The 14,580-nt window shown below is 42.4% G+C and overlaps 1 protein-coding gene across 1 annotated transcript in view; it reads left to right on the top strand.

Moving 5' to 3' along the window:
* Nucleotides 1-714: 714 nt before the first annotated feature.
* SCAF8 (SR-related CTD associated factor 8) overlaps nt 715-14,580 on the top strand; it is a 71,191-nt gene continuing 57,325 nt past the window's right edge. The window contains 2 exon segments of the mRNA XM_080663719.1: nt 715-1,126; nt 6,535-6,597. Of these exon segments, the coding sequence (XP_080519845.1) occupies nt 1,097-1,126; nt 6,535-6,597 (93 nt within the window). The 5' untranslated portion in view covers nt 715-1,096.

Below are 14,580 nucleotides of genomic sequence, written 5' to 3'. Positions count from 1 at the left end.
CACTCATTGTCCGCGCCACTCCGGGCCCGGGATGGAGGAGCGTGCATTTCCTGCAGCGAGCTGCCTGCGGCTGCAAGCGCGCTCGCCCGTCCCCACCCGGATGGGGACCTCTGTTTCTAACGTGACCTCCCGCCCCCCACGCTATTAAAATGCTCGCGTACAATTGTTACCAAATAAATGAATGGGAACTTTTCTTTCCTCCGTTAAACTTTAGGCCACTGTCAGGCAAAGTCCTGAGGGTCAACAAACCCCAGCCTGCCTTGTAAAGGGGCCGATCCACACGGAAACAACAGAAACGTGGCAATGTTATTTCCTAAACTTGCGGCTTTGCGGGGCCGTTTGCTTTTTGTTTCGAGCAACTCTCTGCACGGTCCTCCCAGGGCCGGTCGAAGCGGCTCCCCCGCCCCGCGCCGGTAGCAGCGCTCGCTCCCGGGTCAGAGGGGCGCTCGCAGGGGGCGGAGCGCGGGCTGTCTCAGAGCCAGGCCTCCGGGCGGCGACGCTCTGGCCGGGCCACCTCGATGGTCTTCGCGCGGGCGCGGCAGCCACGCGGTCCGGGCGCCAGGGGGCGCGCTGGCGGGCGCCGCGGCGCTCGGAGCTACGCGGCCCGACTCGCTTCCGCCATATTGGATGCCGCAGCCGCCGCCGCCAGCGCTTCCTCCTCCGTCGTCGCCGTGCGCTGCCGGTTCCTGCGGCCCTAGCGGCGGGGAGGTGAAGCCGGAGCCCGTCGGAGGAAGAGGAGGAAGGGGGTGGAGAGTGTAGGGAACGGGACTCCCGGGGGGAAGACCGAGACGGAGCAGGGCGGAGAAGAGAGGTGCCGCGGCCCAGCCCCTCCCCCGCCGCCGACCCGCCCAGGCAGCGTTGTGTCCCCAGATCGGCGCTCCGCCCGCCCGGCGGCCATGCCCGCGCCGCGCGGCCCCTGAGGGCGCCCTCCCCCGCCAGTGCTCGCCCTTCCCCTCCGGCCCCGGGGTCGCCGCGGCCCGGTCCTCGCCAGCGCCCCTGCTCGCGGCTCCGCCGCCGCCTCCGTCTTGCCCTCCCCACGCAGTGCAGTGGCCGCCGCCTCTTCCGCCGCCGGGCTCCGGGCCTCCGCGCCGACAACATGGAGGCTGTGAAAACCTTCAACAGCGAGGTTGGTATTGCAGTCAGTCCTCCCCTGTTGCTCACGCTCCCCCCCCACCGGGGACGAGGCCAGCGTGCGGAGGGTGGGCGCGGGTCTGCAGGGCTTTTCGGGATGGGGCGCGCGGCGGCCTAGCGCGCCCCCGTGGGGGAGGGGTGTTTCTCCCCCCGGCGCCCCTCCCCCGAGCCCGGAGGGAGGGCAGGAGGAGGGCCGGCCCGGGCGGAGGGAGGTTCCGGCGTCTCCGGTGCCCTGTGAATGGCTGCGGGGTTGGAGGGAAGGCCCCGTTGGACCCTCCCCCGGAGCCTCCGGGCTGGTCTCTTGGGTCGGTTCCGCGGAGGCCTGGCCCGCCCCCCTCTTTCCCGGGCCTGTGGGATGTGAACTGAAGGCTGGACATCCCTGTCCAGACCTCCCGGGGGTCCTTACGGAGGCCGGCACCGAGGGGGGGCGGCGCAGGGAGAGCGCTCAGAGGGGTGATGCGCTCGGGTCACGGTGCACGTAGCGTGTGTAATCGAGATACTGTTGGCTGGGTAACCTGCCAACTAGGAACTTGGGAGAAGAGGATGGTTGGTTGGGAGGCGAGGTAATTCTGTGATTTCTTCTATTCTTAACCCCTCTGTCTACTCCTCCCTACCCCCCACCATCACGACATAAAGACAAATGGTAGGAAGAGGTCTGTGCATGGAGGGAGGGAGGATGCCGGGGAAGGGTTTCCCATGGGCTCACTCACGTGTCAGGTCTGACACTAGATTGGTACAAAGCAGGGGTCCACTTGTCACTGTTTAATTGAATTTGCGAGCCAGCTTTTGATAAAGTATATTTTAAAAATTGCTAAAACTCCGGCTCAGACATCAATGTAAACATAACAAGCACATGACTGCACAACCAGAATTATCCTGTCTGCCTTAGGGAAAAACATTCAATGTAATGTCAGCTACGCATGGATTTCGTGAACTTTGGATGTGGAAGTGCTAATACTTTACGCAGTAGTATGATTAACACAGTCTTACCTTTCAGAGTACTAGAGCTGCCAGGATAGTATCAAGAGGGCAGAGCTTTTAAAATCTACTTTGCAATTTAGTTTCTTTCCTTTTATTCATGTCCCCGCCTCCCCCCTAAGAATTGGCATCTGGGAAGCTCAGCAAGGAGGCCAAGAGTTAGGTAACCCTGTGCGTGGGGCTCTCCGTGTGAGTAGAGAGCAGTGGCACAGCTGAATGAAAACAAGCTTTTTTGGTAAAGGGTTTCCTTCTCCTTGATAAGTAACCAGCTTTGAGAATAATTTTCATTATATTTATGAATTTATAGCTGGTCCTTTCGGGCAGATTGTAAAATTTGGTTCCACCCCCACAATACTCTGTGGTGCTCAAATCTGGAATAATAAATATTTAATGATACCGTGTTCTAATTCGTTGTTAATAGTTTCACACCTGTGCAGGGAACCTCCTCCCGGGCCCCCAGCTCTGTGTAGCCTTTTTATTTGCTACATAGAGTGCTACAGCACTAACACAGTGTTAAACTGTATTATCTTTTAAAAAAATTCTTTGTCTTCTTCCACTGCGATTATTTGATTTACCCTACCCCACCCTTTTTGATGGGCGTCAGGAGGTTCCTAATATGTATTCTCTGTGAAAAACAAGATCCCTTATGTGGTAGGTAGAAACAAGCGTAGTATGTATGATTGATCACAGTAGAGCACAGTGGAATAGAAATGTTTTTTCATTTTAATATTGACATTAAGTATTAGGGACCTAACATTGACATGGCACTTCACCTCTTACCTAATCTTTATAGGAACAAGTAAGTAGTATTCCCATTTTAGTGTAGTAGCACTCATCCCTCTCCCCCTGTGGGTTTCAAATAACTTAAAAAAAAGTCAACTCCCTTATTTCCTAATATGCTCAAATTTCACCATCTTTGAAAGTGGGATAGCGTAAAAGTAGTAGCTATACTACTATAGGTTGAGGAAGGGAAATATATTTGAAGAAGATCCACAAGAAGAATATGCTTAAACCTTTTTATTTTTATTTTTTTGGTTTAAACACAAAATATATAATCATTTTTTTCCCTGATTTTGAATCTAGTTTCTGTGAATGTCTTATTATGCTTGTTGATGTGAAAATTTTGTGCAAGTAAGCACATAGTGGGAAATAATTCAGTAATAAGTATTTTCCATTAAATCGTGTTGCAAAGTGCAAAATAAAAAAAATCTAAATTATAGGATTAGGAGAAAAGACGTTTTAGGAGGTTTACTGTGTTTGGTTTTTAAAGGCATTTATCCTTGGGCTGAGCCCTTCAGCACTTTCTCTGCTACATTTAAAGGTGTCTTTGAAGCATTGAATTGTGAAGAAGTTCCATTTGCTTTACAAGGCACCAGAAAGTAGCCCTAAGCATAATGATTAATGTTTGTCAGTGAGATATTTTGATACTTAAAAATGTGTAAAATATGAAATGCTTAGCTTTTATGGCTTGCTACTTCTCAGGTTTTTCAAGACTGCATCTCCCACCCTCCCCAATTGGTTTGAAAACAAGATCATGCCAGAAATTGTAGCCCTGGCTGGTGTGGCTCAATTGGTTGGAGTGTTGCCCAGTGTACTTAAGGGTCATGGGTTCAATTCCAGTCAGGGCACACCTAGGGTTCAGGTTTGGTCACTGGTCAGGACCCATACTAGAGGCAGCTGATCGATGTCTGTCTGTCTCTCTCTTCCTCCTTCCCCCCTCTCCCTCCTTCCCTCCCTCCCTCCCTTTCCCTCTTCTTCTCTCCCCCTCTCATTCTCCCTTTCTCTTTCTCTAAAAAAACAAAACAAAACAAAAAATAACCAACAAAAAATGAATATAGGCTTTAATCTACAAACAGTGGATGAGTTTCAAGTCTGAAAATCCCTTACCTTATGCAGGATATGAATGAGTCCTGATTGTCATGCTTCCCTCCCTCCCTTGCCAATAATTTCTCAGGGGTTCTGTGGCCTCCCACCCCTGTGTTCAAAATTACTGTGAGAAGATCCTTCATGTGGTATATTTTCTCCTAATTATCACGAGTTAAAGGGGATTTAGGCTCAGGAACTGATATTTAGGTGCCCACTCTGTTAGTTTTGTGGGAAAACTAGAATTTCCACTTAAATGTCATTGTGATGAAATAGTTAATGCCATCACCACTAATGTCAATTCTGAAGTGAAAGAAAGAATGTAAAGACTCCCTAAGAGGCCATGCTTGCTTGACTGGGCAGTTAACTCTAGAATTGTTATCATTACAAGATACTGTAGTTGTTGATACCCTAAGATGTGGCCTTTGCGTATTATGGTTTAGTGTTCTCACCCAAGTGGAAAGGGTCTCATTGGTGCGCTTACATCTGTGAACTGCTTTAGTACACAGTCCATTACGGGATTGCAGCCGCTTTATGTGAGTTGTAAATTTATACTCTGTCCTTAAGAATGCCGCTGTGTGGAGGCCATTATGGTAAAGTTTGCTTTTGAGAGAGGGAAAAGAGAATAGCAATGCATGACCCTTTGTTTACAAAATTATAATTGGAGGAGGCACTTTAATAACGTTGGAACTCATAATATATGGAACACAGAAGAACCTGTTATGCATTGGTTATGCTTGGATAAGAAAGTGAATGGTGGTGGTGAATTTTGCTTATTATGTATTGGATTTTTTTTTCTATTTAAGGACTTTAAAAAAACAGCACCAATTCCAGTTTCACACTTCAAAAATTAATAAATCTTTAACATAATCAAATACCAGTCAGATCATCCATTTTTTTTTTTTTTTTTTAGGTTCTTTGTATAGATAGTTGCATTACTATGGTTGTTTTCCCTCTATGATCCATTCTCTTGCTGCTCTGAATAGGCTGCATGGGAAGGGAAGATCTAGGACCAGATTTGTAGGTATGAGATGCAATTTAATTTTGGGATTTACCTTGGTTGATCAATTCTGAGAGGATTCTAGTGCCTTTTATCATTTTTGGATACCTAAATTCTTCGTGTTTTTGTCCTTAGGATCCTTTGGTTAGTCAGATAACTTGCTCTTTAAGCTTTTCCAGGATGCAGACTTCCCAGTCATTATAACACCATTCTATGCCTTGTCTTTCATATCAAAACTGAAATCCCACCTTCGTTTAACTCTATTTCCAATTTTGTATCAAGAATGTTCATTTACTTAACTATAGGACTTTTTTTTATAATACTCTTTCCACCAATATCTAGGGGTAGACATGGGTTGGTAGAAAACAGTGGAAAAGGTAGAGGGAGGAATAAATGTGAAAATTTTTAATTTGTGTGTTTTCCCCTTTTTTATGGTTCAGGAAAGGGAATTTATGTGAAGCAGCTATAAAACACTGCATTTTCTATAATTTTCATTTACTAAGGAATCTGTGTCTCCTTTTTCTTTCCTATTTTAACGTCCCAGTAGGAGGTTTGGTTAATTGTATCAATCAGGCCTTTTTTGTTTCTTCTGCCTTGCGAAAATTCCTTAAAGATGTAGCATACTGAATGTTGTAACACAAGGAAGCCTTCACGAAACCCTCCCTGCCCCGCTAGTTTAGGTCAGGGTTTCTCTGCCTCAGCACTGTTGTTATTTGGACTAGGTGATTGCCGGCTGGGAGGAGCTGTGCTGTGCAGCAGCCCTGAGTGGAAGCCAGAAATGTTTCCAGACGTTACCAAATGTCACTTGGAGGATAAAACTGACCTTGGTTGAGAATCACTGACTTAGCTCTCCGGTTAAACAGTCTTAAAGCACTCTGTACTTTCCCTTCTGGTGATTCCTACAATTTTAAGTAATTACCTTCTCCCCCCGCCCCCAGTGTAAGTTCCATGAGGACAGTGACCCTATGTGGTCATTGCTTCATATCCTTCATACATAGCAGTGTCTTAATACATGGTGTACACTAAATACAGATTCCTTGAATGAATGGATGGATGATATACTAGGCAGATGATTGCCCCTGGATCAGGGTAGTTAACACTTCTGGATATTTGTTTTTTTCCTCTGTAAATTACCAATTTGAGAATGTATTTAGATTTCCTGTTGGAAGATTCTTAGACTAAATATAAAATTAACTTTTTGGAGGGTTTAGTATGTATAAGCATTATTTTGAAGGTCATTTCATGGTATTGTAGGACTATAGGAGATTAGATGGACATTTTTATTTTTAAATCAAAACTTTGATGTGTTTATAATTTTCACTTTTTACTAAGGGGGAGAGTCTGGAAGGGACTTGGCTTAGAATTAGTACTCGTACACAGAATTTCAGATATCTCTTTCTAGGGCCAGTTTTGCTGGTGTTGGACAACTACTAATTCATTGTGATATGAGAGAATGTAATCAACCTTGACCTTGAACACTGGCTGAGCTCCTAAGCTCTTAAGTGAGCTCAATTTATTCTGGTTTTGTTTTCTCAACATATTTCTCTACTCCTCTCTCTCAGGATTGTGCCTCTACTCCTGCTTGTACAGACTGCTTTTCCAGCAGCATGGACACAAGAAGCATAGTAAGATGATTATAACCCACGTAAGGCAGGCCCTTTGGAAAATACTAGGTTTAGATTGATACTGAAATGATGTCTTGATTATATGGGCAGTACTTGGGAAGCAGAATAAAGCTGGTCACTTAGAATATATTAGTAATCTTAAAAGAGAACATGCAGGGAATAAGTTTAATTTCTTCACACACAAAAATAGCTTAAGTGAAATAGAAGTTATTAATAGTGAGCATAAATTATATATACTCTGGTTGCATTTATTTGCCTTCTGCTTCACAAAATTTTACTGTATGTTTTCTAAAAAAATTTATTGCCTACTTAATATGACTAAATTGCAATTTGATGGTTGGAAATAAAATACATCTTATATTTTGAGGAAGTTCTTCAAACTATAAGATGACAAATCATTGACAGATATGCTGTAGGAACAGAAACAAAAATGACTAAATCAAATATTTGATTTTTTCATTACAGAAGAGCAGATTTTGGTAGAGGTACTATTTATGAGAAATAAATGCTGATGAGAAATGTTTCTGTAGCCTGTGATTTCTTATCTGAGTTAATATTATCTCAAGTTTGATTGTAAACATGATGCATTTGCTTTCCTGATTTTGATTTTATGCATTTGTCTTTCTAATTCTGCTTTACATGAGTTTCTGATAAGACCATATTTTAAACTCAGGGAAGGGTATGTAAATATGGTATCTACTATCGGTCAAGATATAGCTTACAAACTTTGACATCTATTTAGTTAGAATGGGGAATATTGATTATTCATTGTTTTTGTTTTACTTATTTTTTCATGTGTTTAAAAAATAATATGACAATTAAGTTAATATATGCCAAATTTTTAAAATAATTCTGCAACTTAATATAGGTTGACTTGAAAGACCTGGGATTTCATTTGTTCATTCATTTAACCAGTATTTAATGGATGTTTACCATGTACCAGATACTTTTCTATCTGCTGAGATAGTGATAAACAAGATAAGCAAAAGCTGACCCTCTTGGAGCTTATGTTCTTGTAATCCTTTGAGGGCAGTGGTCTTGCTGTAGAGCTAGTGAGGCTGGGTAGGCATTACTGACTCCAGGTGATTCTATTCTAGGGATTGCTTTGTCTAGGGCAGGGGTGGGCAAACTTTTTGACTCGAGGGCCACAATGGGTTCTTAAACTGGACCGGAGGGCCGGAACAAAAGCATGGATGGAGCGTTTGTGTGAACTAATATAAATTCAAAGTAAAGGAGCGGAGGGGAGAGCAAGAGAACCGGATAGAACAGCTGGATCCGGCCTGTGGGCCGTAGTTTGCCCACGGCTGGTCTAGAGCATCTCTCCAGGCTCAGATCTGCCTGGTTTGTTCTCAGCATTTTGCCTTATAGAGTCCACATTGCTCATCTATTCAAAATAGAGATTGAGCAAGTAGACTTACTTAAACAAGAATATGGTATGTTTTCAACAATGGCCTAACATGTATTTAAAAATACATTTGGTATTTTGGAATAACTTCCTTATAAAATACAGCCAATAAGGATGTTTTCTTTGGTCCGTCAGATATTAGTGTCCACATGTAAATGATTAAAAAAATACTTTAAGTGGTGACCAAACCTTTATGAATTTAGAAGAATAAATTAATATTTTTCATAATAAACTTTCCCTTGATTTAAGTATATGAAAAAATTTGGCTTCTCTCTCTCTCTCTCTCTCTCTCTCTCTCTCTCTCTCTCTCTCTCTCTCACACACACGCACACAGACACACGCACACAGACACACGCACACGCACACGCACACGCACACGCACGCACACACGCACGCTTATTTTCTGAATTTGATTTGATTGCTCAGGGCTTATTTGAATAGCATGTAAGTAAAGGAAGAAACAGTTTGGATCATGTATTTTACTCTGTAGAACTTGGGAAAGGATAGGAAGATCTTTTTGTACTGGGTCACAGTATCTTAAAGGTTGACCAGAACCGTATACCTGAAACTAATACGATGTTATATGTCAATTATGTCTTAATTTAAAAAAAAAAAAAAAGTTGACCTAGTTAATGGCTTTTTTTAATTTAGCCATGTTTTGATACTATAGTTTTATGGCAAAAAAATCAATATAGCTATTGGCATTTATTGAAATGCTTGAAATTATATTGGTAAAAAGGATGTTGAGTAAGTTAAAATTTTTGCAAACCAAAACATTTTATGCAGCAAGTGCCTAGTTTCTAGAACCAGCTGCTCGCTGTGATGAAAAATATCTGGCTTATGCATTTTTGAAGTACTTTTTTTTTTTTTAATACATCCCATTGATTTTTTTACAGAGAGGAAGGAAGAGGGATAGAGAGTTAGAAACATCAATGAGAGAGAAACATCGATCAGCTGCCTCCTGCACACCTCCCACTGGGGATGTGCCCGCAACCAAGTTACTTGCCCTTGACCGGAATCGAACCCAGGACCCTTCAGTCCGCAGGCCGACGCTCTATCCATTGAGCCAAACCGGTTTTGGCTGAAGTACTTTTTTTTAATAGACATTGTTAAAAGTGAGTCGCTGTAATATATAGAGCTTTATAAACTCCTCTTTTCCCCACCCATCCTTGTATTTCAGTAGGTCTTTAGGATAACCTTGTGAGGAAAGTAGGATAGGTATGACCCCCTTTTTACAAGTGAATAAATTGAGGCCCACCATTGTGGTTTTACCCAGGAAATGCAGCTTTGTAAGTATTAGAGCTCAGACTAGAAGCACCCAGGTCTCAAACTCTGATCGAGATGTTTTTCTTATCCTTCCGTGTAAAGGATAAGAAAAATCACTTGATTTTTCACAATTTCTTTTTACTGGCAATGTCCAAATATAAGTTAACTATTTTTTTCTCAGTTTTTAAATTTTATTTTTACAACTTCAGATTTACAGAAAAGTTGTAAGAATGATAAAAGAATTTTTGTGTGTGCTTCATCCTGATTCCTTAATTATAACCATATTTTTTTTTCTTTCTCTCTGAACACATGAAGGCTTTTTTTGGGGAACATTTTGAGAGTAAATTGCATTTCATGATACCTTTTACTTATAAATAACTTTTCTAAGAAGGAAGACAAAAAAAATCACATTGAAAGCATTGTTTCCTGATTAAAAAACAATAAATAAAGAGGACATTCTCTTGTATAACCATTGTACGATGATCAAAATCAGGAAATTAACATTGATACAATGCAATAGTTGCAGACCTTATTCAAATTTCACTAATTGTACCAGTAATATCTATAACAGAAATAGTAAATTGTATACTGCACCTTGCATTCATTTGTCTTGTCTAGTGTCCTTTAGTCTAGTTATTTATTAGTGTCTTTGTCGTTTATGATCTTACTAGAGGCCCGGTAAATGAAATAGTGCATGGGTGGAATCCCTCGGCCTGGCCGGTGATCGGGGCCATCAGGCCGATTGGGGCCAGCTGGGGAAAGGGACCGCAGGAGATTGGCTGGCTGCAGGAGGTTGGCAGTGGGAGTACACTGACCACCAGGGCTGGGTAGGCATTGAGCGTCTGTCCCCTGGTGGTCAGTGCGTCCTCATAGCAACCAGTTGAAATGGTCACTTAGGCTTTTATATATAGACTAGAGGCCCGGTGCACGAAATTCGTGCATGGGGGATGTGTGTCCTAATCCCGGTATGATTGGGCCTAAACGGGCAGTCAGACATTCCTCTCACAATTCAGGACTGCTGGCTCCCAACTGCTCGCCTGCCTGCCTTCCTGATTGCCCCCTAACCGCTTCTGCCTGCCAGCCTGATCACCCCCTAACCACTCCCCTGCCAGCCTGATTGATGCCTAACTGCTCCCCTGCCAGCCCGATTGCCCCTAACTGCCCTCCCCTGCAGGCCTGGTCCCCCCCAACTGCCCTACCCTGCAGACCTGGTCCCTCCCCTGCTGGCCATCTTGTGGTGGCCATCTTGTATCCACAGGGGGGCAGCCATCTTGTGTGTTGGAGTGATGGTCAATTTGCATATTACTCTTATTAGATAGGATAGAGGCCTGGTGCACGGGTGGGGGCCGGCTGGTTTGCCCTGAAGGGTGTCCTGGATCAGGGTGGGGGTTCCCTTGGGGTGTGGGGTGGTTTGTAGGCCGGCCACGTCCCCTGGCGACCCACGCGGAGGCCCTGGTATCTGGGATTTATTTATTTTCTATAATTGAAACTTTGTAGCCTTGAGCGGAGGCGAGGGCAGGCCAGGGCGGGTGGAAAGCTTGGCTTCCTCCATCGCCAGGGAAACGCAAGCCTCCTGCTTGCTCAGTGGCTGCAGCCATTTTTGTTGGGATTTATTTATCTTCTATAATTGAAACTTTGTAGCCTTGAGTGGAGTCCATGGCTGGCCAGGGTGTGTGGGAAGCTTGGCTTCCTCCATTGCTGGGGAAACCCAAGCCTCCTGCTCGCTCTTGTGGCCACAGCCATCTTGGTTGGTTTAATTTGCATACTCGCTCCTGATTGGCTGGTGGGCGTGGCTTGTGGGTGTAGCAGAGGTATGGCCAATTTGCATATTACTCTTTTATTAGATAGGATGGCTAAATTGAGAATGGGCCTGTCGCCAAATAGTGATTTTCTAAGTCTGTTCTTTATGTATTAGTTGACATTCTGTGAGAGCCTTTCTTCCTCCTCATTTATGTATGTATGTATGCATGTAGTATGAACTTATGGATTCCTTTTTATTCATTGGGGTGTTTTGATGCTTAGATTGTCTCAGTTTTGACCAGTTACAGCTCCTTCAAGCTGACTCCTGTGTTTTTTGTTTGATATGTGCTCATTATTTTTTGAGCACCCCCTTACTTTCTTGAATAATAAGACATTCCCACCCCAGCCCTGGAATCAGCCATTTCTCCAAGGAGCTCTAATTTCTTCTAATAGATATCTGTTAACAGATTGAGCTGAAAAAATATATATGTGTACACCCACACATATATACACATAATTTTCTTTACCTAAAAAGCCATTGAGTTCACCCTGATGATATCATCAATTCCATTCTAACATCGAAGGGTTCATTCTAGCCCTTACCCTTTCCAAATGTTATTTGATCAATCATAAGGTACACGAAAGTAGTTTCAGAGTTGCTAAACCATATGTCTGTGAAAACAAACTTTTAGACCTAGCTGGTTTGGCTCAATGGATAGAGCGTCAGCCTATGGACTGAAGGGTTCTGGGTTCGATTTCGGCCAAAGACATGTGCCTGCGTTGCAGGCTCAATCCCCAGTAGAGGACGTACAGGAGGCAGCCTATCAACGATTCTCTCTCATCATTGATCTTTCTATCTCTCTTCTTTCCCTTCCTCTCTGAAATCAATAAAGAAATATATTTAAAAAAAAGAAAACCTTTAACCAAAATTTAATATTTGCTTATAGTTAATATTTTATTTAGCATTAGGGTACATAGTCAAAATACTGTGTTCAATCATTGCTTGGTCAGTTTTTTCCCTAAATGTAGTTTTATTCATTTTAAATATAATTAGGTTCAGTTTCTTCCTATTTGTATTAATTTTGTTTTCTCCTTTTTTTGTTATTTTTTAGTATGTAAAACATTAAACATAAGCTAACTTTAATCCTCCTTTATTTTTTATTAGCTTCAGCTTCATAACCTTAATGCTTTGGATAAATATTTTTTCCTTAACATTCTTAAAAATCAAATAAGCCCAAACTTCAGAGGTTTAGATGTAGAGAAAGTTAGATCTATTTCTAATGGCACAGTTTCAATTCATAGATGGAAGAAAGTATGAATTTAAAAGCTTTCTTCTCTTGTGAATGGAATCTTTCTTCATAGGGGTCAGTAGACTCTTTCTGTAGAGTACGAGATAGTAAATATTTTAGGTTTTGTGGGTCACTTAAGGTATTTTTTGCATAGTCTTGTCAGTCACAATTCTTCGTAGGCTTGAGGGCCTACAAAAATAGGGCATGGGCCATACTTGACTGGCCCCTGCTGCAAACTTTGAAACCTGAGAACTTGAATTTATAGCATGCTACTTATAAATCAGAATTAAAATTGAGCAGGAAGTTATATTCTTTGTAGGCCTTATAGGCTTATTTTAACATTAAAAACAAAACAACTTAAAAAGGCTGCATTAGTGAGAGTATTCATTCAACAAATTTCTTGAGTACTTAATCACTATGTGCGGACACTATTCTGGTTTCTAGAATTTTAACTGTGTGCAAAACGGATTTAAAAAAGATGCAAAAAAACTTTGCCCTCATGGAGTTTACATTCACTTTTTGTGTGTGGGTGTGAACTGGAAATGCATGTTTTCTTGTTCATTTAATGACATTTTATCTACTAAACATTGTTTCCATGTTAATTGCAGAATGAGCATTTTTTCTTGAAAACTTGATAAAATATACAGAAAAAGGGGTGAACCTAAAAATTTTGCTTATTGCTTCCCATCTCTTCTTTTGTGTGAAGCAAGTTTTATTTGAAAATGAATCTCAGTCATAAAGCTTTCAGCGTGTAGCTGTACTAATTCACTAAAGGAGGACAATGAAGTAAAACCTTATTAATTGGGACAAAGAACCCATACTTAATTTAGTAATAAGTACATGTGTATTATAGGATCTTTAAAAAATACTATCCAAGTATATAATAGTAATTCAACTAATCTTTCTTTAAGGTTTTAGTGAATGAATGAGAATGAGAATGATTCTTAAAATACTTATGTAGTTTCTTGAAATAGGGAGAAAGTCTCCTGATAATGTTAATGTTTATCTAATAAAAGCTCAAGAACTACGTGCAAGTTACCTGTTTTGTTCCTGTCTAAATATCAGCACTGCTGGAAAAATAAGTTTTACCATGTTAGATATTTGTTGCTGAATGACTTATATCTATCTGAGTAGTTTTTCTATAAGTGTTTAATAAACAAGTAAGTACCTTTTAATTTTTTTTTTTGTTGTAAAACTTTATTGAGATGTGAATAACTGCTTTTGTAAGGGTTATTAACATCTTTGGCTTTTTTTACACCAAGAAAAGTGTCTTTTTTGTTTTATTTACTCCTCACTGAGGATATTTTTCCATTGATTTAGAGAGAGAGAGAAAAACATTGATACATCGATGTGAGAGAGACACATGAATGGGTTGCCTCCAGCGTGTACCCTGACCGGGCCTGGGAACTGAACTCATGACCCTTTGATGTTTGGGCTGATGCTCTTACTACCTAGACATATGGGCCAGGGCAGAAAAGTGTTTTTAATGCAGTAGCAACTAGTGATTGGAAAGAATGCTAGAAAGTATTTGCTGGTTGAGTTTTATTATTTACTAGAGGCCTGGTGAACGAAAATTTGTGCACTTGCAGTGGGGGTCCCTCAGCCTGGTCTGTGCCCTCTTGCAGTCCGGGACTCTTCGGGGGATGTCCGCCTGCTGGCTTAGGCTCATTCCCTGTGGGGAGCCGGTCTAAGCCGGCAGTCGGACATCCCTCTCACAGTCCAGGAGCCCTCGCTCCTTACCGCCCACCTGCTCGCTGCTCCTTAGCGCTGCCTCGGAGGCAGGAGAGGCTCCTGCCACTGCCGCTGCACTTGCCTGGCTTCTGGCTGAGCAGCGCTCCCCCTGTGGGAGTGCACTGACCACCAGGGGGCAGCTCCTGGGTTGAGTGTCTGCCCCCTGGTGGTCAGTACGCGTCATAGCGACCGGCCGTTCAGTCGATTTGCATATTACCTTTTATTATATCTGATGATGTGTACTATCAGGCGTTGTATTCTGCAGAGTGGTTGCCAATGTCAATTAGCTACCTACCTCCTTTTTCTCAACTCATTTCCTAATAGGATGGGTTGGCAGTGCATTACCATAGAATTAGGAGAAGGTAATGTGATGAATATTATGAAACAAAGAATAATGATGTAGCCATTGTACATACTGTATGTGTACTCTTCTGTGTGTATCATGTATATACAGCATGAAGAAAGAGACATTGAATGAGGCAAAGGATAAAGATCATTTTCAAGTAAATGTCAACTTTGGGTAGGAGATAGGGTTGTGAGGAGTGACAGAAT

Source organism: Plecotus auritus (assembly GCF_963455305.1).
Source record: "Plecotus auritus genome assembly, chromosome: 4".
Taxonomy (NCBI): Eukaryota; Metazoa; Chordata; class Mammalia; order Chiroptera; family Vespertilionidae; genus Plecotus; species Plecotus auritus.
This window is presented reverse-complemented; position numbering and strand designations above follow the sequence as displayed.